Raw genomic sequence first — 24,808 nt, 5'->3', positions numbered from 1 at the left:
TTGCCTGCAGTCTCCGTTCCTAATACCATCCCCCACAGTCTTTCTTGCCTTTTCCTTATTCCATTACCTCCACCTTCCCTCACTGCTTCTCGCTTAATCAGTGCCCCCACTTTATTTTCCAACCTTGCCACTGCAGCAGAGGAAGAGCCTCACGTCCGTGTCAATTTTACAGACTTAATCTGGCAAGAAACCGGCTATTCTTCAAATTTTGGGCTCATTCCTGTTAGCCGCCCTGTACCTCTATTTGGTTGCATTTCCCGTCTCCTCTACCTACTGTAAACAGCCCCCACCATGCAAAGTGCTCTGGCAGTTTGTGCTAAATAAACAGAGCCACTGTAATGAAGCTGCAGAGAAGGTCTAAATTATGCGCAGGGTTGACTAAATTATGTGGCCAAAAAAATGTAGAATTATGTAGCAGAATGCAGCACATTTTTGTTTATCGTATTACTTCATGTTTTTTACATCTGTATACGTTAACACTGTCAGTATAAATGTTTTGCCTTATTACTTTCAGATTAACACCCAAATACAGCAATAGCAATGTAAAAGTGACCTCACTACTTGTCATGGGCTTTTCACTGTGTGGCAGGATGGTATACCCTCTTTTTTAGAAACTTTTGATCTATTTGAGCTAGAATCAACATTTTTGTTAAAATATGCAGTTTAGGCAGCATGATTATGTGGCAAATTATGAGGAAAACGTCTCAGCTGTAGAATCTCATTATTAGAGTGACTCTATTATAGATCACGCACGTACACAGGACCTGCCATCAGTGGGGGACCATCTGTCATTTGCAACGATGTAAAATGGCAAAAAATGGCAAAAATTGCAGAACCGAGTTCAATATAAAGCAGAAATTATCAGAATTTACATTTGTAGGTCTCACAATCACGTTTTATTGACAACTGCATGAAATTATACAATATTCCCACCTTAATTTTATGCAACCGCTGTATTGCATTTTTGTTGCACAGTTACGTCAGCAGTAAAAATGAGCCCCTACCAGATCCAAGGAAAATTGACACTGCCCCCTGTGTGAGTATTCATCCTATGTAGACATAAAGGATTGTTTTTCTTTCCCTACATGATTTGACAAGTAGCGTTTGTCCAGTGTGCTGGACTTTGTGCCTTCTTTATGCATATGCCCATTTCGAAATATCCTAGCATCATCACTTAGACCCTCAGAACGCTCAGCTTCTGAAAAATCCAACTGATTGCACACTTTGCTGCAACGTTAAAACCTTATATTTCACCAGGCTTACCAATACTCGTATGTCAGCATCCGCCAACAGAATTACAGGAGTTTCCAAGAATATAACTGGCACATCTCATCTGGGTGGGCAGTGGGGGGCTGGGGACATTGGAATGAGAGAGACAAGTGGCAGAGAACTTGGATTTTAAAGAAAAAAAGTGAACTCTTCACATATTTAAGTGAGACAAACTTGCACATCTATTGTGGAGCTGCACCTATTCATGTTTTCGGAGCTTACTCTTCCGGTTCCATTACTATACCACTACTGTGCACAAGAGAACCCTGTTGCTACTGCCTGTGCTGCATATGCTCCTTTTGTGGGAGAAGAATGTGGAGATTTATCAGTGAGTGTACAGTAGTATAATCACACCTCACCTGCCCAGGAATGTAAAAGGAGAGATTGATTTAACTGCCCAGTACTGCCTCTTGTGAATTTGTACTTGTGGATACTGCCTCAGTGAACCACACCATTTTGGTTGCCCCAGGAATAGTTCATAAGCTCTTCCAAAAAGTGCAGTTATTCCTATCCACACGTTTATCAGATCATGTTCACATGTGAGTATATTTGAAGCTGGACAGCTATGAGTTCGCCCTAGGATGAAGAACACCCTTCTGTCCTATAGGTTCATATTCCGACACAGTGCAGACTGGTAATTGACTACATTAATTGAAGTAATTGAAGTATACTTGGCATAGACGGTCTTTAGGTACTCTCTCTACAATTGAAATTTTGTCACATGCATACTGGGAGCAGTGCACACTGACACATCCACCCACATACTGTACAACCTGCCACTACAACAGTTGCATTTAAGGATGCATGACCATGCACTGCATAATTGGACTTGCGCTTGAAATAATGTTGCACAGTATGTTGCACTGATTACAGTGCAGGTTCTCGCCGTGCAGACCCACCATAGTGATTTATGGAATAGGTGGGGCAAGCAGATATCTTCCCAGGACAAGTAGATTTCTGTAAAAGTTTGTCCATTGGCCAAGTAGATTTTTGACAAATTTCCACACCCCTGAACCATGCCAGTTTGCAGTCGCAAAGACCGCAAAAGCTTGGATTTCAAGAGCTCGTGAGCCACACCAAAGGTCCAGGGCCTGAGAGGCACTACTCAGGGGTCAGGATCTCGCTGAAGATGGGTCCAGGAGCTTTTGGCTAGCCTTTTATGTGCCTGAGGCTCAGCTCAGGAGGTCAGCAGACTAGCCATTGGATAATCTGGCTTCCCGGGTTCAAGATGAATTTGCAGGTCAAGTTTGTCTTTTCCAGGCAAGAGGGTAGCAGGCAGCAGTTCAGCAGAGCAGTAGTCCATCAAGGTGGCAGTCTTTGTAGCTGCACATTCTTCCTTCTTCCTGGTAGAGTATCCGCAGGTCCAAAAATGTACTGAAGAGTTGGTGTCTGAGGTTCTTCTTTTATACACAGTTGTGCCTTTGAAGTAAGAAGAAGCTTCTAGAGGCATTCCTTGAAGAACATTGATGTCCTGCCTTCCTGGCCCTTGCTCCAGACTATCTATAGGGCATATGCAGCCCGTTGTGGAGGCAGGACACAATGCACAGCTCCTTCCTTCTAGCCTACAAATGATAGCCCATCTAGTCACACCTAAGCTCCCATTGTGTGTGGCTGTCTAGGAGGTATACACAAAGTCCAACTGTCTCCTGCATCCAGTCATGTGAACCAGAGACAGGCTGCAGTCACCAAATGCCAATGGCAAGAAAATGCCAACTTCCTTGAGAGGTTGGCCCGATACAGCCTAAGGTTAGACCACTTTTCAGGTGCAAACTGAAATATACCTAGGCTACTTTCTTTATGGGTTCAGGTTTATGATTTCCTGATGCCTCTGTATTTTATTTTACCACAGTTATGTTTTATAACTTTTTATCCATGTTTTCATGTCAAACATCATTAGATCACATGCATGACAGGATATATAAGCCCATTTGGGCTTTGTTCAAAACACAATTACAATTGTACCTTCTAAGGTACGCTTTGTTCAAAATTCAATTACAATAATACTTCCAAAAGAAAGTTTTGCATAATGCAGTAAACACAAAATCAACATTTTCCTATTGACACATGTAATATATAAAACATATATTATAAACATTTACTAAACCAGTCTTGAATTTTACAAACAGGAATCCAAATCTTTTTCTTTCTTTAGATAGGACTCATGAATGACCGCATTATAAACAGGGGTTATATTCACTGCGTCTGTTTTTACAAGAGAGGCCCCAAGATTAGTTAATGGTTGCCTCAGGTTGCAGGTTTAACTTTACAGTTTTTAGACTCCCTCGTAGTGGTAAAAAGCAGACACGTTTGATCTCTTCAATTTGAGGTCTCCTCAGGTCCAAGGCCGGTTTGACTGTAAAGTAAAAAATATATGTAAAAAGGCAGAATTCTATCTCTGTATCTGCAATGTTTGCATTTTTTAAAACATTTATTTACCTCTGACATCTTTGACTCTGCTATTTTTTAGCTGTGCAGTACTCTATATTTTGGATAGGTTTTGTCCAGTGTGTGCTTTTTACAACCATGAATGTTGTTCATCTATTAGAAGATTAAATAAAAGGAATTCTTACACTAATATCTTTGCATTTATTTTAGTTTGTCATGCGTTTCTACAGTTGTTCAGTTCTTTTTTTTTTCTTCAAATAACTTTATTGACATTTTGAGACAACACAGCAGATATTCCAGTCAAATTCTTTAAGGCAGATGACATTTTAACAACACGGTCCCCTTCAGCATGGAATGGCTTTCCAACTAGCAACCATACATAATTACATACTTTGCAATCTATTTTCACTGATTCACAACACTTTGTTTAATATTACACATGCCATACAAATCTGGGACATCAACTAGTGAGAGCATGTGCACATGAAACACAAAAGAAGAATTTACGACAACAGTGGCAACTACCACCAATTTAAGGCCACCATAAATGTGGCAGCTGTAAACATGTGATCAAACCATAGAAGGCTCAGGATTTCAACTGAACAATATTAAATGGAAACATACTGTGTTTTCAAACTGCTGCACAAAAAATGTGGTCTATGGCATCATTTGTCCCTGCAAAAAACTATACATTTGTAAAACAAACCAAGAAATCTGTCCAAAAATAATCCAACATAAATCAAGAATTTGGAAAAAAGTAATTTCAGACCCTTTAGTTGGACATTTTTGAGAAAAGGGCCACCCTGAAAATGACCAAAAGTGGACAGGTCTGATGGTCATACAAACAAACCCAAGGGGAGGAGACACAGAGTGGACTCTGGTCCAGAAAGAAGCATATCTATGTCTGTGTTTTAACACAACCACCAAAGGATGAAACAAAATGTCCGAGATCCAGAGGCTATGAAAATAATCCCCCACCCCCAAAAAAAAAAAAATGCTTCAAGATGTACTATAGTATGTAAACAAGGTCTAAAGAACATGAAAATCCCGTTTTATAGTGTATGATGCTATGTTGAAAAGAAACAGTTGAAAGGAAAACTACCCTAACCAGAATGCATCTGGAATGCTCAGCAAAAATGGACAAAAAAATAAAATTACTGACAAGAAGTAACATTAGACTTTATATGCCGTTGTGAAATAAAGTACGGATCAACTAAAACACATAGTACTAAAAGGAATCACGCTTTATAACAGCTGTTATATCAAATAAAAAAGACAGGAATGAAAGGAAATAGGCAGTTAACTGAAAATATCTGTCAACGTGTAAAGATAATATCCACAAAGATAGCGTACACTAAATACGCACCAGATGCTCACTGGACACGGAGAGAAATCTGAGAAAGAAAAGCCTCCACTTAAAAGGCATCCAAAACCCTCAGGCCGCTGCATAGCAAGCAAGGCGTGACCGAGCAGAGCAGCTCACTTACAAGTATCCTTGTCTTACCCGTTTAGACAACAAAGTAACAAACATAAGCGAAAGCGTACCCACGCTTGTTCCAAACAGGTTGGATGCAAAGCTCTCAGGAAATCCACAACGGAACACAGAGGCAAGTAAAAAATAACCGTAGATATGCATGACAAATTGGAATAAGTGCAAGGATATTCGTGTAAGAATTATTTGTATTTGATCTTCTAATAGATTAACAACATCCATTGTTGTAGAAAGCACACCATGGACAAAACCTATCCCAAAAATAGAGTACTACACAGCTAAAAGGCAAGAGAGTCAAAGATGTTGGGGGTAAATAAATGTAAAAAAATGCAAACATTGCAGATACGGAGATAGAATTCCGCCTTTTTATATATATATTTAATATATTGTTTACTTTACAGTTAAATCAGCCTTGGTGCTGAGTAGTCCTCAAATTGAAGAGGTCGAAACGTGTTAACTTTTTATGGCTACGAGGGAGTCTAAAACTGAAAAGTTAAACCTGCAACCTAAGGCAACCATTAAGTAATCTTGGGGCCTCTCTTGTAAAAAACTGAAGCATTGAATATAACCCTTGTTTATAATTCGGTCATTCATGAGTCCTAGCTAAAGAAAGAAACATTTTGACTCTTGTTTGTAAAATTCAAGACTGGTTTAGTATATGTTTATAATATATTTTTTATGCATTAGATGTGTCAATAGGAAAATGATGATTTTATGTTTTCTGCATTATGCAAAACTTTATTTTGGAAGTATTATTGTAATTGAGTTTTAAACAAAATCTACAGTTGAAAGTACAACTGTAATGGTGTTTTGAACAAAGCCCAAATTGGCGTATATACCCTGTGATGCAAAGACATCACAAATTCATAAACCTGAACCTATAAAGCAAGTAGTGTAATGCATAGTTACAGCCTAGCCACATTTCAATTTCACAACTTTCTAAAAGTGCAATTTTAATGGTGTTTTGAACAAAGCCCAAATTGGCGTATATACCCTGTGATGCAAAGACATCACAAATTCATAAACCTGAACCTACAAAACAAGTAGTGTAATGCATAGTTACAGCCTAGCCACATTTCAATTTCACAACTTTCTAAAAGTGCAATTTTCAGAATTGCAATTTAAAATCTGACTTCACCATAAGTTAGGGTTTTAAATTAAGATTCCAGAGGCACCAAACATTGACTGCTTATCTCTTCCCATTTGGGAATTACACTTATAAAATGTAAGAAGGCAACTCCAATGTTATCCTATGGGAGAGATAGGCCTTATACTAGTGAAAAACAAATGTAGGCGTTTTCCACTTCCAGGACATTCAAAACTTAAAGGTATATGTCCTACTTCTTAAATATATTGTGCCCTGCCCTCTGGGCTCTCTAAGGCCTTCCCTAGGGGTGACCTATGTTTATTAAAAAGCAAGGTTTGGGCCCGACAAAAGGTTTATTTTGCCAGGTCAAAATGGAAGTTTAAAACTGCACAAACAGGCTCTGCAATGGCAGTGCTACTTAAGTAGGTGGCACATCCAGTGCTGCGGGACCACTAGTAGCATTTAATTTACAGGCCCTGGGCACATGTAGGGCCAGTTTGCTAGGGACGTACCAGTAAATTAAATATACCAATTGAGTATAAGCCAATGTTACCATGTTATATGGACAGAGCACAGGCACTTTAGCACTGGTTAGCAGTGGTTAAGTGTGCAGAGTCCTAAGGCCAGCAAAAACAAAGTCAGCAAAAGCAGGATGTCTAAAAGGAAAACGTTAGGGGGAAACCACACCAAGGATGCCAGGTCCAACAGAGAGGAACGTAAGTGACTGCTATTCTGTGTGGATAAATGAGAAAGTAGGTGGATAGGAAGAATGTGGACTTTACTTAGATGTTGAAGTTTGTGAGTAGGTGAAAGAAGTGTAAAGCAGTTGCGTCTGGCAACATTAAAATATGGTGGGGTGCGATACCCCCAAAACTCACCATATATGTTGCACTTCCTGGCCTCCGTCCGGTGTCTCTCTCCTCTGCGGAATCCCGGTGTCCTTGCACAGGAAAGGAGAGGACTTCCTTCCTGCTCATTGAAGGCGAATCCAACTAATCCTGGAGCTGCTCTCATGCTATTTGCATCATGAGAGCAGCTCTCGGATTGGTTGGAGCAGGCTAACCCAGCTCTCCTTTTGAGGCTGGGGGCCTGTGCCAGCAATCCCCAGGCTGTTTCACAGCCCTTGGATTGCTGGGTCTGCAGTGAGCATGTCGGGTTGGCTGTCGCAAGACAGCCGGCCAATCCGATATGTGCACTGTAGACCAGTGCAGTCATCCTGAATTTGCAGGATTCAGCCTTGCGCTGTACACAGCACGAGCAGTGGCAAAATAAAATGGCATTGACATATCATTTTATTTATTTGTGTTTGCCTGCTGCACTCGTAGTAGGCGGGGCGACTCTCCTCCACTCTTTAGGAGGAGCTGCACCTAGAGTAAAGCAAATTGAAAGCAGAGTGTAGTGGCAGTAAAAAGATCAGTGTAACCAAATATACTGTTGGCTGTTGGCTTCACATAAGAGATCTGATGAGGGAGGAAAAGTCGAATCAAAGTAGAGGAGTATGGTGAGGGTGCACTGTTTGTGTTAGTTTGCAGTTAGACTCTTTGGGAATGATTAGGGGAATCCACTAAAAAAATCAATATTATTTCCTGTCTAACGTTGTCTACAGTAGAGCCAGGTTTTTATGAAAACCTTATAATTGCAAGTAATGAACATAACCTTTAGTTGCTACATTTCCACTGTTCAAACCAGGGACAGAATGTTAGGCTGCGGTTGGTAAGTTGTCTAAGCATTCCAATAAGCAAAAAAGACCATGCCAGTCTAGCCAAATTACTTTATCTCCATTTGCTCTCTTTCTTCATTGGGAAATATGGTGTGCCTGATGGAAATCTGTATGATGTACTGTATAAAACCTAGATTGTTATCCTTACTAACTACCGTTCATTTTGTCTCCTGTAGGTATTCAAGCTGTGACTGTGAACCTGGAAGCTGAGAGTGTGCTGGTAGATACAACACTGACAGCTGAGAAGGTTCAGGATCTGATTGAGAGCACTGGCCGCCTGGCAGTTCTAAAAGGCATGGGAAGCACCACCCAGAGTAAGTAGTGTAGACTACCAGACGAAACTGGGATGCTAATTGGGGCAATAACCCTTTCTGCTTAATTGTGCTTAGGAGAACCCAGGAATTATTGGATTTTACCACATATGGTATAGCACATCCAGTTTTGTGTCTGCAAGAGTAGAAACTGATCTGCCAAATGATGGAGGTCCACTTAATAAATGGTGATTGTAGCAGATCTTGCTCTTAAAGAGAGCAGAATATTTTTTCAGTAGTGTACCCAATGTTTGTATGTGTGTGTGAGTGGGCATTGAAGGATTTACATTTTTAGCCTTAAAGGGATTTGGTTCTGTATCTGACCTAAAAGAGTAATGACTACACTGAACTTTAAGGGTCAATAATTGCTGGTACGCTGTATTCTGAAAGGGAACTGTGCCAACAACATTTTTATTATTGCACCCATGCAAAGAAACTACTTATCTATAATACTGAATTCAATGTTTTATTAATCACAGGAATATCCCACATGTGCTGTACTCCTTACCTGATTGATTATCTTAATGTATCTGTGTATGTTATTTGAGTTGATCCCTGTACCTTATTTTAGTGTACCTTATTTTAATATATCTGTGCGTGTTATTTGAGTTGATCTCTGTACCCTATTTTAGTGTATCTGTGTATGTGCCCTTAACTTTTTTATGGTTTTATGCTTTTCTTTCCTCACATTTTCATTTAGTTTAACTTGATTTCCCAGTAACTTTTCCTCACCGGGGAGCCTGTGCATGGAAAGCAGGGTGGATGGGCCCTGGATTTGCTCCCTGTTTACTTTCCCCAATGGTGTGTTAGGAATCTCTCACTCGCGCTACGGCGCTGGCATGTACACACGTCCACCCTCTTATGGAGTGATATATAAATTGGGCTGTAGCGCGGATGTGCAGCTGGTGCGCCAAAAGCAGCCTGTCTGTGCCTGGACCGAGCCCAGCGACGGAACCCCTGCCGGTTTTAATGTAGATCCCAATACGAATATCAGATACTCAGGTAAGGAGCTACTCGCCCTCAGAGGATCCACTAACGTTTGTCGCTGTTTTAATTTACACTCTTTTTGGTTAGGAAATACTGCTGGCTGCAAGTCATGTGTTTTTTCTTTGGTAGCCCCCTCTCTATCGCTAATCCTCCCCACATCTTGCTCAGAGCGCACCTTAATCCTTTACCCTCTTTGTACCGTTGTGCACTTGTCAATGTCCGGTCCCTGGTTAAACATGCCACGGAAATGGCTATTTTTATCGAAACCTACCAAATTGACATCATGTTTGTCACAGAAACATGGGCCAATTGTACCTCCACCCCCCAGGATATACCATTTTCAGACTAGACAACCCCTAAAAAGAGGATGCAGACTCGGAATCATTTACAGGGATCAGATCAAGGCTAGATTAAACAGCCACGTCCAATGAAGACTATGAATCCCTATCTTTCTGGATCGAACTGACAAAAAAAAAATCCTTTAGAGGGCTGCTTATTTACCGCCCATCCGGACCAAAAAGTAGGTTTCTCAATACTATTAGCACTCTCCTGGAAGGAGACATCTAATTCAGACTTCACAATTCTGGGAGATTTAAACTTCCATCTAGACTTAATTGAAGAGAAAGACATTAGGGACCTCCTGGAAACTATGAATGATCGTGGGTTTACTCAGCTGATTCAGAATTCCACCCACATAGCAGGCCACACACTGGATACCATATTTAGCAAAAATGACTCGCTCACTAGATAGGATATTTTACCCCTCGCATGGTCTGACCATTCCCCTATTTTATTTGAGCTAGAAATCAATAAAGATACTCCAGTTATCAACAAGCAAAAGGGCCTAATCTCCCATCAAGCATGGAAGAACTTCAACTTCAGCCAACTTCAGACGTCAGAAAGTCTGCCTCCCACCTCTCCAGACCCTGGTTTGGACGCCCAGAATTATTCAGACTGGCTAGATGCTACCTTTTCACAACTAGCTCCTCCTAAAACTGTCAGACAAAAGAGGAGCCGAGCTTTGGTACTCAGAGGCTCTTTGTCTAGGAAAAAAAAACTGTAGACGGTAAGAGAGGAAATGGAGACCTACCTATGAAGCTTATGAGGAGGAACTGTACAGATGTACTCTGTCCAAATACAAAACTCTCCGGACCAAAGAAAAAAACTGTGTACTTTGCGTCCCGAATAGAATCCTCAAAAAACTCCCCTTGGGAGCTCTTTCAGGTTATAAAGAAATTTACAAAACCTCTTGCAGCTAAAGAAAATAGTAGTAGTCAAATCTTCTGTGATAATATTGCTCCATACTTCAGAAACAGGGTGGATCAAATCTACAAACTTTTTAGTGCCTCTTGGAACAACCACCCTATCCCACAACCTGTTAAATCTTCAGTTCTAGAGGTGAATTATAATAAAACTCTCCCTATGAGATTACTTCGTTTCAGCCCAGTCTCTACAACTCAGGTGGAGCATCTTATTCAGACCACTAAATCTGTATCTCCAACTGACCTTTGCCCTCCCTCAGTGCTCAAACGAATTCCTAAAATGCTGACGAATTAATTTAATTTTATGTTTTGGTCCGGTTGCTTTCCTGCGTCTTGGAAGAAAGCTGCTATCATTTCACTCTTAAAAAAGCCCAATCTTTATCCTGATTTCCCGTCTAGCATCTTCAGACTTCCTTTCCCTGCCAAAATCATTGAAATAATCAAGAATACTGAACTCACTCAATTTATTAAAGAGCATGATCTGTTAGACCCTACACAGTTTGGTTTTAGATCAGACCACAGTAAAGAGAGAGCGCTCATCAAAGCAACTGATGAACTTAAAGCTATCCTTGATGAAGGAGTCAACGCAGCTCTGATCCTGCTGGACCTATCTGCGGCCTTCGATACCGTAGATCACCTAACATTATGCCAGCGGCTAGAGACTATTGACACTTCGATCTTTCCTTAAGGACAGGGGAAATACAGTGATTCTAGATAAATTCAGCTCCAACACATTCTCGCTACCATGCAGGGTTCTGCAGGAGTCCTCGCTCAACCTTTTTTAGGTCAAGCCTAGTGTTGTAGCGCATGCGTTGCTCGCTCTTTGAGGCATGCTGTAGTAGGGGATGTTGTGGAAGTGCCGTGGAAGCCCCGCCCATATTTTTCATTGGCTGGTGTCATTGTCTTTGGTAAACGCTGGCTTCCGATTCAATATGAGGCTTCTTAGTCCCTCCTTGTTACCGCCCTGTCTCCTTTCGTGACCGCCCATCAGGACTGGATCTTTGCCTTGCGGCGTTACACTGTCTGCCTCATTAGTTGGTAAGCACTATTTTGGCAATGGCGGCGGCGTGTTTAATTTTGCATCGCCCTTTCACTTTAACAATAGCTGCCGCCTCACCCCACAAGTGTGGTGTGGGGCGACAGCTATTGTAAAGTGAAAGCACGATGCAAATCTAAACAAGCGGCTGCCTTTGCGCAATGGCGACAGCTTTTTTGGAAGGTTTTGTGTCACAAAAGCAAGAGGGAAATGGCTAGGTTGCCGCCCGGCGTAAAGTGCTAATAAGCGCTATATAATTACAATTCGCTCACCTCTGTGGGGCTTCACTAACAAATCGATCACTTGGCCCCCCACTACAAGTGCCCAGGCAGTTCTGATGGAGCATGTAACGGAAGTAACTGGCACCACTGGAATGATGAGGGTGCATGCCTCCTTCACATGGCTGCCTGCCGGCGCAGACTCATTCACGCATTAACTGCAGCCGCACAAAGATAATGAACACATTTCTGTGTCTTTTCACCCCCATTTTTTGCAACTCTATTTAAAGCATTATCAAAGAGGAGTAGCTCACACGTCATTGGCACGTGGCAATCTCACCATATATTTTTATACTCCTAGTCCTGAAAGATTCTGCCACCTCAACATGGTTTATTCCCCCAAAAAAATTTTTCTTGGAAAGCAAGCACTTTCAAGCATCCGTAGGTGCAGGTGCCGACAGACAAAACCTGTTTTACACACCAATGGTGGGCCACCTGCTTGGTCCTCGGCCTGAAGTGGACAGTACACTAAGGGTTACTTTGGCTTTACTGGGTGGCGGTTGGGTTCATGGGGAGGTGTGAGCTTAGTGGAATACCATGGTTACTGGGACTTTTCATTAAGAAAATGACGATGGAGGAATAAAGGCTAAATTGTAATGTTTTAATGGAAAGAGATGGTATTGTGGTGGATGGAATTCTACGTCTACAGGAGAAGCAGGGAGCACTGCAAATGTTTTGTATTATGTTCAAAAGATTTTTAGCTTTTTTGTGGCGTAGAAAAGTCTATAGAATTAAATTAAAAATGTTTTAAAAGGGGGGTAAAGGTATCGGAAGTATGAGAGGGGACGGGACATGATATACGGGTGATTGACCTCTTTTAGTAAGTGCAACGTCAGGTTTTAAGAAACATAATTCAGCACAAGAGCTAGTGTCATCATTAGCTGCTCACAGTGAACACCTTGCCATAGCATTTTCTGAGCGGGCAGTGGGTAAAGAGAATCTCTGTACTCTGTTTCAAAGGGGTTGTTGGTCGGCTGCAGCCTCCAGGCGTTCATATGTTTCCACAGACATTCCACTATGCAAATACACACCCAGAATGACAAAAGAAGTAACACCAATCAGAGCGCATACATCAAATTAAGGAGCACCGACGTGGGAGTTGTATCTGCAGAAGAATACAGAATTTTGGGGCACCAAAAGACAAAGCCTGCACACTTATGCCTGGCAATCATCAGGATTTGAACCAGACCACACAGGGAAAGAGAGGGAGCAAAATGACAGTAAAACAAGATTCTATCCAAATACCTGCGAGGCCCATTGGAAACCTACACAAACCAGCATTTGCAATGCGACAGGTCTCGCATTTGCGAGAATTTGAGCAATTGACATTGAAAATGACAATGCCTTTTATTTACGTATTGTTTTTTTAAACATAAATAAAAGGCATCGTCATTTACAATGCCAATGGCATAAACTCCCGCAAATGCGAGACCTATTGCATTGCAAATGCTTGTTAATATATTTGTAGCTGAACTCGCTCTGCTGATCCAGTCATTTGGCCTCTTACTCACCTCCTACGCAGATGACACACAAATTGTTTTATCTGCTGCAAATAAGGCCAAAAACACAAGCTCGCAGCTACACAACTGTATGAAAGAAATCAGCACTTTGGTGGACAGGCACTGTCTAAAGTTAAATTCTGACAAGTCCGAGGTTATTCTCTTCGGAAACAATCTCCACTTTTGGGCTCCTGAATATTGGCCATCAGAGATGGGCCCACTCTCAGTGCCAACCCCCAAAGTTAAAAGTTTGGCAGTGATTCTGGATGATACACTAAATCTTGGTAAACAGATTAATACCATCCTATCTACTTCTTATAACATCTTAAGAAGCATCAAAAGGTCCTTCCTTACATACACATCAATTCGAGAAAAACAGTTATGTCCTCCCTCATTTTATCCAAAATTGATTATTGCAGTGGTTTATATATCAATCTACAGAAACAATACATTAATAAAGTACAGGTCCTCCAAATCTGCGCCGCCAGAGTATTGGTCGATCTCCCTAAACCTTATCTTTCAGGATCTTCTGCTATCAAAGAACTATACTGGCTTACCATCAGGAACCAAATTAAATTTAAAACCCTCTACCTCACTTTTAAGGCACTACATGGCTCTGGTCCCCAATTGCTAAAAAAACAGGCATCTCTTGGTATACCCCCAACAGGATCCTCAGATCTTTAGGAACTTGCAAAGTGACCTCCTTCAGATTCAAGAAAACCAAATTGGACTCTGGAATACGCTGCCTCTCTGCATCAGATCCACTGCATCCTTACAAGTTTTCAGGAAACTTCTTAAAACCTGCCTTTTTAACAGATAACTGTTCCCCCGCATTCTCCTTTCATACTCTGCTCGGCAATCAGCACCAAGGCACCTTCGGGTATATGCTGCGCTTTACAAAACTCGTTAACATAACATGTTTTTTTAGTTGATCTCTGTACCTGTGCTATGATTTATATAGAGTTTTTAAATTTCAATTTTAATTAAGTAAATGCTATATTTTATGATATGACTAGTGTTCCTTATGGAATCCAGGGTAACCATAAATATTCTAGTAAATCACGGTACTATTATGTTCTGATTGTTTCCCATTCTTAACCTGTAAGTATTCCTGCAACACAATGAAAATTGCTGCAATGGATGTTTTAATTCAGTTTTGTGTGCCAGTACTATGCATGACTTTATTAGTCATACACTGCACGCCCATCCCTGCGTGTATTCTCAACACTTGCCTTTTTTCCATCAACTGGTGCATATCGGTGTCTAGCTTTTCTTCCTGTCTCCCACCTTCCCGCACTCTCCCCTTCCCGCACTCTCCCCTTCATGGACTTCTTTACAGTTGAAGGCGAAGTATTTTATTGTTTTGTATCTTGCTGCATGTATTTCTGAGACTATAGAGCAGTGCTTTATATACAAATAGAGGGCTGGAGCTAGTCTAGTTCCAAGTTAGTAGAGGCCTCCCAGATCTCTCTTTCTTTACCTTCCCCTCTGGCTTTCCCTGTATGACACCAGCTGACCTAATGAGCTGGGTGCCATGGCTTCGAACACCCGATATGGATAAGCGACTCCGAGCTGAGAGATATCCCCAGTGATTTACAGCATGAGATTCTGGCCGACCCAATCCCCCCCCCCCCCCCCCCCCCCTGCCGTTTCTTGCGTGTAGTGTAAGCTGCAGTGGTGGTGGCGACCTTCCCATGCTTTGCATCCATGTTTCAGGTGTGTGATTTTTGTGCCCTCCTGAAGCGAGCAGAGGTGCAAGGGGAATGCTGGTGGTGTTCTCTGTGACACCCAAAGCGGAACCAGAGCCACTGGCATAATTATGGAATGCCTGGTGTGACCAAAAGGGGAGAAGACCCCTGGAGGAGACAACGGCTGCAGAGCCTCGGGTGGTGCACCCTCTGGATATGTGAGAGACTACAACTGCTCCCTTTGGGCTTGCACAAACCACCTGTCCATTGATCAAGGATGGACCAGCAGCCCTGGGACAGTTTTCAACATTTCCCGATCTTCTATTGGGAAGAGAGTTAAGAACTTTGACTTTGCAGGTCCGATAGTTTGGATTGGCGCAATGTCAGAATGGAAAAGGAACAAGCAAGATTGCTTTAACTAGAAATTGATTACTAGGTTAAATAAGACAGTCCCTTGGCTCTTACATGTGTAGTGGGGGGTGAATTCTATTGAGCTACATTAATGCTAAACTTTGTGATCCCAACTGCTGGGATCGGAAGAACACTCCAGCATTTCAGATCACATAGTGTAGGATAGGAGTGGAGCGGCACAGCCGTTGGAACATTATCTGGGCCTAGAAATAGAACAGTATTCTAATGTACTATCCATAGACTATTAAACCATGGCCATTTAAAGAATTGCCACAACGCTGAAGACATTTCCTGGCAGTATACTTGCACATCTCGAGGGAGACCTACTACCTGCCAGTAAACATGACTGAGCCAGCCACATTGGTCTTTGAAGGCACAGTGATTTACAATATTTTGACAGTTTGGGGAGACAAATTAGATACAGTCCTTTGCCCAGATGAGCGTTTGGGAATTATTGACACAATTGAAGCGGAACTAAATAAAAACAACGCTCCACGATAAAATCATGACCGAGTACCTCAGAGCCTAGTGACTGATAATGATCAGTGAGCATTTGATCTTCGGCAAGGAATGGTCATTCATTGCCTGAAAATGCACTAGAGACTGGCTGGTTGTGCTAATAATAAACCCAGCCAGGTTCATTTCTGATACAATCCTGATCCAGACAAGTGAGAATAATCTTAGAGGAGTGGTCTAGGTAACATCTTTAAAGAAAAGGCTGGATGAAATCAGTAAAGATATGGACTACACAGGAAGTTCCTGACCAAGCAGAAAATAAACAAGCATTGGCATAGCCAATAGGTCTCGCCTTTGGGACCTTAAAAGTGTTTAGCCATGCAACAGTTGCATAACTAAATACTTATAAGGTCCCAAAAGCGAGACCTATTGGCTATGCAAAGCGGCCGTGCGGCCGCGAAAGTGAAAGTGATCGCGATCACGATCAAACATCAAAGCAGCCGCAAAACCGAAAGTAATGGCGGTAAAGCGCGGCGCGCATGCCCGCGCACATGCACTGTGGCTCTAGGCTGGCCTGGTAGCACTTTTTGGAGCCCTCTCAATAAGTCTCACCAGACCAGCGCATGCGCTGGGTCAGGCGAGACCTAAAAGCTGCAGAAGGATGTCTGTAAATTCAGTCTCGAGACCACTTCCCCTACTCTACAGATGAGTACTATACAACCAATACCATCAACCATAGACACAGAAGCAAGGGAACAGAAGAAGACCAATGACCTACAACTGGTCATTCATCTCCGACTACAGAAGTACTAGCAGTGATGAAAGTACTCTTTTGCAACCCCCCCCCCCCCCCCCCCCCTTCTCGCTGCCCAGCCAGGTTTCCCATTTGGGTTTTGGCCTAGCCCATACCACCAATCCTGGATTTCCATTCGCACAAGGAAGAGACGGAGGAAGGGACTGAGAGACACAAAAAGACAGCTAAGGGTCCAATGGTCTAACGAATCCCAAATAGTGACAAGGAGCAAAGCGAATGACAACTTACCAGTCCCAAACAAAACAACCTAGTAGTCAGCCTTAATACAACCATTCTATCTGAGATTGAGATGCAAGTCAAGTTCAAATAAGCTTTATTCGGCCATGAAGCCTTAAAAGATACACAACACAGTTATACAAAGCTCATATAAACAATACAGATTTGCTATAAAATACATTTAAAATAATGCAAAACAAACACAAATCACTGTTGTGTGTCATTCCTAATAGAGGAACAAATTAAACTGATGACAGCATGATAGACAAATTCAGTGGATAGACACTGCAAACATTTTGAGACTGCATATTTACAGTCAAAAGAACGTAAAATGGAGCGCACATTGTTGTTCCTAGGGACAGAATAAGAACTGCACAAGAACATAAAATGTAAGCAAGATTGCTGGCTAGTACCATTACAAGGGCAACAAGGTAGGTATGGAAACCAACTCCCCTGTAGAGGGTAAGCAACCAAAAAATAAATGAGGTTCAGCCTGAAAATCGTTCAATAAAATCGGTGCTTTGAGTTAGGGATCCAGTCCAAATAAGATCCGGGTTGTGCCGGAATAACAATCTCCATGTAATAGCTCACCGTAGCCATCGCTGAGAATTTTTTAGATCGATTTAAATTACTATTACATCAAAAAATGGTACTAATCAAAGCCTTCTAATTACTATCCATCTCAGTAGGAGAATAAAAGAATTGTGGTACACCCAGGTCTGTGAAGGATTTTTTTAACATAAGCCAACCAAGGGATGTTGTTACCATGGTCTAAAGTGATGCAGTCAGTCAGGACAAGGCTGGAAAAATTTGTGAAGGAAGAACACCAGAATTGTACCCAGAGTAAAAAGGGGGCTAATTTAATTGTGTCCTCAATATGACAAGTTGACCTCAATATGAGTGATAAATTTGGAAGTATTCTTTGGGACTGGCAATAATCTAGAAAGGAATTTTCTGTCCCCTGTTTGGAAAAGGGTAGAGTTGACATACCTTCAAACATCATAAGTGCACAAAGAAAGACACTTTATAGGATGATTAGATCCCTTATTGGTATATATTTAAGTTGTCTGACAAACAAAAAGATTGCATCAACCGCATTACGCACTTTAAGCCCTCGTTGGGACAATAAGTTATCCCAGTTAAAATTAGTGACCTTAAAAGTAGATGTGCGCTTCCCGGAAGGACCATATCGGACCTGTGCCAAAGTGTCCCAGTACAGTTGTTTTAAAAGTTCGATTATGCCAGTTTAAACCCCAGCACCACTCATCAGAGTCCACATCCTACCCCTGTCCACAAGGTCAAAAGCACTAGACCAGTCCATAAAGGCCAGGTGCAAAACGCCGCCTCTGGCCCTTACATACTTCCCTGTGATCAAGAGCTGGTTGAGTGACTATTCAACCATGCTCACACCATGTCGAAAACCATATTGTACCTCTGACAGAAACCCTCAATTTTCTGCCCATTCCTCCAGTTTCTGGAGGAATGGGTGGAAGGAACTAGGTAATCCCGCCTGGAGAAAGGGCCTAAACACATTTGCCAGTATAGGGACCCAAAATGGTACATTGTGTCTAAAGACATCTATTGGGACCCCGTCTGGGCCAGGGGGCTTCCCAGGGAAGCTATTTAGAATAGCAACTGTGACATCAGACGCCTCAAATGAAAGTGCATGGAGAATACAGTCCGTCACTTGGGTGGCAGGGGAATTGGCCTGACTATGAGGGCTATTTGGAGGACTAGAGTCAGGGGAACTAAAAATCGCAGTGAAATGGAGCAGTCACTCCTCCGGAAAGACTCTAGTCATTAACAAAGGCCTAGGATTTGTGCCCACTCCATGTCTGGGCAAATTTAATCTGAGGTGTGAGCTCGCATAATTGTTTTGTAAGGATAACACCATGCTCGGATGCACTGAGCCACAGATTGGATTAAGGAACAAGTCTACGTTCCAGTCCTTACATAATCAATATCATTCGAAGTCTTTACATTTGAAATGGTTAATATCAAGGAAATTGAATTATTTTTACAGTAAAAAGCAGAGGGTATTCCTCTTTTTGTTGCATCAAAAGGAAATGGCACTTAAAACATTGTAAAACAGTCAGTCCCTTGTAATAAAACTGGCTGACAAGGGCTGACCAATTGAATGTATGGTGAGGCGTGCAAACACCTCATGTTAGACACAGATGAATACAAGGTACTTGGAAATGACCCAATGACAAGACAAAAAAACACTATTAGAAGCATGGTGGAAGAAGCACTGGCAATTAGATGGATCACAGGGAAAGGCGCCAAGTTCCTTATAGCTAAGGAACTGCATATGGCATGATTTTGTACACTCCTAAAAATGCACAAATGGGAGTTTCCACCACAACGTAGGCCCATAATTTCAGGAAAAAATTTGATTTTGGAAATCATTGTCACAAATCTGGGGCTGGTTTCATAGGACGCTGGCAACAAAGATGCCATCTTACCTGAAGGACAAAAATGATGTTTTATGTCTACTTTGAGGTCTTACCATCAACCCTGATACCGACCTTTTTATCACAGTGATATAGAGGCAATCTATTCAAGTATTCCTCAGGAATACACTTTAGAGGTTGTCAAGTCTATTTTAAGGATTACCAAGTGGAATTCCATCACTCCAGTACACTTTGTAATGAATTGTGCAAGAGTGGTGCACACCGAGAACTTCCTTGAGTACAATGAAACCTTGTACAATCACATCAAAAGCACATCCATGGGCCCCAGTTCTGGTCTGTCTATACATTCACAAGTTTGAATGGGATTTCATATATAAAGACAGTTACCCATTTAAGGATCAGCCCATATCCCTGGCGAAGATAAATAGGCAATATCCTGAATATTTGGATTGGGGACACCTACACCGCCCTACAGTTTTTTTAGTGGATCTGGATCAGTCAACGTGACACTTACTTAAAATGTATCCACTTTGACTTCGGGCTTGATTACAATGGCGGCAGGCAGGTGACCGTTCGACAATGAGTCGGCTGTCCCACCTGCCCTATTATGATAGGACCACCGGTGGTGGTGCAGGCAGTCGGAAAGTCCCTTTTTCTACTGCAGCATGTGCTTCGGCCCAGGAAAAGGGCAGCAGCACAAGCTGCAGTAGTAAAAGGAACTTAGTGTACATCCATGCACCATGTGCCAGGCACCATGTGGTTCCTGGCACAGTGCATGGATGTGTGGAGAGGCACTATATTTGCACCCCAGGCCACTTAGCAGTGGCCCATGGGGGACGGGGGCCGTGCTTGGGGCCCCCAAAGTCACTTTCCGGCCGCCTTTACATGACGTTGGGGCCACCATGAAAAGGCAGTTGGAAAGGGACATCTTAATCCCTACAGCGGTGCCTGCGCAGGCACCGCCCTCATGGTAGGGATAGGAGTCCAACCGCCACCCCAACGGGATCCTTGATCCTGTCGGAGGTGGCGGTCTGTCTCGCAGACCGCTGCGTTCTGACTGTCTGCATCGTAATACAACTGTTTGACCGATGGCCTGGATGTCGGTGGGACCGCCATTGACTGTCTGTTGGTGGCAGTCCCACCGATATCCAAATGAGGCCCATAGATACAGAAATCAAGGGCAGAAGTTTCACAACAAAGGTGTTTGAAAAATCTAAAAAAGAAAACGCCTCCTCCACTTTGAAAATTTCCACCCAAGATCACTGATGAAAATCTGCAGTTTGCGCAATAGCAGCGCATCCACAGAAATTGCTCAGACATCTACAAACATGAAGAACAAGCAGGTGCACTCACAAAACACTTGCATCACGCCTATACCCTAGGAAAATCACAAGGAAAGCCCAGAAGAGGGCACCTAACAATAGGAATCTCTTCTTGAGAGCCATCCTAGACCAGAATCAGATAGACTAACCTGTGTCACCACCTACTCAACAGTTTCCAATAATGTAAAAAGCATTAGTTTAAGACATTGGAAAGTTTTACATAACGGAGAGAACACCTGGATACCAGGGTAGGACAATTTGAGACAAACTTTTACATACAAAAATAACTCCACCCATACCAACAGCCCCAAATACCCTTTGGGGCTTACCACCAGTCATTACTATGTATCTATACTCACAAGAGTATGTGATCATAGAACACATTCTAGCTGTTACAGTTAGTGTGACTTTTTATAATCCATGGGCAGTCTGCACCAATGTCGAGTTCTCTATTGGCTGTAGTAAGCGGACATACAGAGCACATACCGCCAATAACAACCATCCCCTTTTTCAACACATAAAATACTCTGTGGATTAAGTGACAGAGTTAAGATATAGACTCCTGTTTGCATTTATCTATTTAAATATTCACTGAAAAAACAAAAGTTTCAGGGAGTGTATAGTTAGGCTCAGATTTCACTCCTACAAAACCTATGAAATTCAGCAGTTCAACTTAGCTGGGCTAACTATAATGTACGACCCCTGCATCGCACTGCTTATGACCTCACATATTAAATCACTCATGACATGGTCAGTGACCTCACAGATGACATTACTCATGACATTATACAGTGAGTATGAGTGTTTTCTAGAAGTTTATGAGTGTTAAACATATATACCGAGGTACTACAAAAGTTAAAATAGTATACTTTATGTACTACTAATAAGTGATTCCATTTTTTACTTAGATTATGTGACGGGCTGTGTGGATCTGTGTGAGTGGGTGTCTGAGTGGCTGTACTGATGTATGAGTGGATGTATTAGTAGCTGTATGGGTGTATACTTGGGTGTGCAAGTATATGTATTGGTGAGTGAGAGAGTGTGTTAGTGGCTGAATGAGTGAGTGGCTGTATGGGTTGTTGAGTGGGTATGTAAATAACTGGGTGAGTGAGTGGGTGTCTGAATAGCTGTATGAGTGAGTGACTGGCTGTGTAAGTGGCTGTATGGGTGAGTGAGTAGCTGTTTGAGTGATTGTTTGGTTGAATGAGTTTGAGTGTGAGTGGCTGTATTGTAGAGTAAGTGTATGTGTAAATGGATGCATGAGTGAGTGTTTGAATGGATGTGTGAAATCATCCACTTCTCCCGCTTACAAGGAATTTTGCAGCTCTTGCAACATCTTGGGACTTCACCAGATGTTCTCTGAACCCACTCGATCTAGTGGCCACACTTTAGATCTCATTTTTGCCTCAAAGAAGCTAGTCTCCATTTTAGATACTTTCCATCTTTGTTGGACAGACCATGCCTTGATAACTTTTCTTCACACAAACAAACTTAGACGAGCCAAAAAGGCAGAAACTACTTTAGTCATGAACAGGGCTTGGCACAAACTGGGCAGCTCTTTTCAGAAGAACTTATCTAACCTGTCCACTGTAGATGAAAATTATAAAATCATGGAGGAAAACATTCTGGAACTTCTTGACTCGAAACTCCCTTTGCAATCAAGGAGAAAGTGCATTAGACCCCCTGCCCCTGGTGTAACTCTTCTCTCAAGCAATTAAAAGTAGAATGTAAACAAGCTGAAAGAAAATGGCGTAGATCCCATAGAGAGAAGACAAAGCACAGCTAAAATCCTACTTGCATGAGTATAAGAAAGCGATTAATTCAGCCAAAACAGACTCTTATGCCACAGCCATTTTCACATCTCCCAAAAACATCAAAAAGGTCTTCAACAGTATGCGGGAGGTATCCAACCCAGACTGTTTGAAAAGGAACATTGCCCCGTCTCAGTACCTATGTAACAACCTCGCAACATTTTTTGAGGAAAAAGATGAATAACATCCTGGAGGACATTACCAAATCCCCCTACCCTACTAGCCTCCCCGCACTTGGAATATCTCCAAATAGTTACTTAAGTACCAATTATTCTTATTACGCGCCAGGCAATTCACTCGATTCAACCAACCCCCCAGATAACTTTAGATGCACTCTTGAGAAGTTCAAAGCCATCTCTGCTGACTGTTTCTGCTCCCTAGCTAACTCTATATCTTCAGGGTCTCCCCTCAATCCTTTCACTAACAGACTTTGGAAAGAATTGGAAGAAGAATATTTCCTGTTACTGCCTCAAATCTGTAATCAATCACTGGATACTGGCATAGTCCCCAGGCTTGAAATAAAGCTATTGTCTCCTATTCTAAAAATATCCTCCCAAGACCCAACCATCCTTGGCAACTATAGGCCATTTTCTTTGTTGCCTTTTCCAATAAAATCACTGTAATGCCACACCATTCAAACTCTATCACACTGTCTTGAACACAACACTTTGCTTGAGAAAGAAGAGTGTGGCTTTAGGCCTGGGCATCTAATTGAATCGGCCCTCGTTACGGCCATGGATGAAGGCCGAATGCTATTCAATGGTGTCATATCAGCAATTCTGATCTTATTAGACTTATCTGCTGCCTTCGACACGTAAACCAAAATATCCTTCTAGAAAGACTTGTCATGGCTGGAATTAGACGTACTGCATTGAACTGGATGCAATCCTATTTGGCGGAGCACTGCCTGGCCGTTGCTCTCCCTCACTATCGATCTGCCTTCAAGGATGTTAAGAATGGTGTCCTCCAGGGGTCGGCCCTTAACCCCATTTTGTTCAACCTTCATATGAGACCCCCTAGTGACTCTTATTAAAACCCATAATATTTGCCTAGTTAATTATGCTGATGACACCCAGCTAACTCTGTCTCTGGATAGAGACCATCAGACAGACACTTAGATCTTCCACACTGTATGAAGGACATTGCTGCCTGGTTGAACACCAATTCTCTGAAATTTAACAAAACTGAGTGTCTCTGCTGCTCAGCCAACAAAGTTCCCTTAGTCTTCCAACGAAGTTCTCACCTCTACAGACATAGGAAGAGCCTCCTCCCTCGCACTCTGTTTGTAACCTAGAGGTGACCTTTGACAGCAAGTTATCACTGGAAGGTCACATTACTAAAGTAGTTGAGACCTGTTTCTCGCTTCTACGGAACTTGTTGAAACTTCTCTCCATGTTATCTTCATCTCCCAAAACTTCGGTTGTATGTAGTGTGATCCTGAGTAGGTTAGATTACTGCAATGCCCTTCTTTTAGGAGCCCCTGATTTCTTGCTGCAAAGAATACATCGAGTTCAGATCGCAGTGGCCAAATTAGCTCTGGATAGACCTAGAAGTGTATCTTCATCGGAAGCACTGAAGGAACTCCCCTGGCTTCCGATCAGGCAAAGGAAAGTCTTTAAAGTTCTTTGTATTGTAATCAAGGCCCTTCAGGGCAGCGGTCCAACGCATTTTCAGAACAGCTTCTGGAAATATATGCCATGGAGATGTCTCCGCTCCTCATCAGCCAATTTTGTCTGTATTGCTAACTTTAAGATGTCTAGACAGGGTGGGTGTGCCTTCTTGGTGAAGGCCGTCCAGCTCTGGAATCAGCTCCCGGCCTTCCTTAGACACTCAACTGACCTCCTGTGCTTCAGAAGGCCATTGAAAACCTGGATTTTTTCCCACTGATCATTAATGCCACTTTTTCTTCAGTGTTGCTTGATTCCCAGTAGGTTGAATAAAGCGCCAGGATACCTTTTAGGTGACAATGCGCTCTCTAAAATAAATAAATAATGGGTATGTAAGTAGTTGTGTGAGTAGCTGTATGGGTGAGTGGCTGTGTGACTGACTGTATGGGTAAGTGACTGGTTGTTTAAGTAACTGTATGAGTGAGTGGTTGTGTGGCTGACTGTGAGTGAGTGGGTGTGTGAGTGCCTCTGGATGAGTGAGTGGTTGTGTCAGTACGGGTCTGTGAAAGGGTATGTGAGTAGTTGTGTGGGTGTGGGTGTGTGAGTGGTCATATGAGAGGCTGTATAGGGGCATGAGTGCTTCTGTGGATTATGTCATCAGTGACCTCTAACCTCTGGTCTAAGGCCGGCTCTCTCCCCAGCAGCTCCGCTGTGCTGTGCCTCGTCGCCGACACGCTGACCTC

At 42.4% G+C, this 24,808-nt stretch overlaps 1 protein-coding gene across 1 annotated transcript in view; it reads left to right on the top strand.

Moving 5' to 3' along the window:
• The window catches only part of CCS (copper chaperone for superoxide dismutase), an 884,312-nt gene that overhangs the window by 289,427 nt on the left and 570,077 nt on the right, over positions 1-24,808 (top strand). Inside the window, exon 3 of the mRNA XM_085625499.1 lies at positions 8,130-8,267. Within this exon, the coding sequence (XP_085481625.1) occupies positions 8,130-8,267 (138 nt within the window). The remainder of the gene's footprint in view (positions 1-8,129; positions 8,268-24,808) is intronic.

This window comes from Triturus cristatus, chromosome 9 (genome assembly GCF_964204655.1).
Source record: "Triturus cristatus chromosome 9, aTriCri1.1, whole genome shotgun sequence".
NCBI classification, from domain to species: Eukaryota; Metazoa; Chordata; class Amphibia; order Caudata; family Salamandridae; genus Triturus; species Triturus cristatus.
The sequence above is the reverse complement of the archived record's forward strand: the minus strand, read 5'-3'. Positions and strand labels throughout refer to the sequence as shown.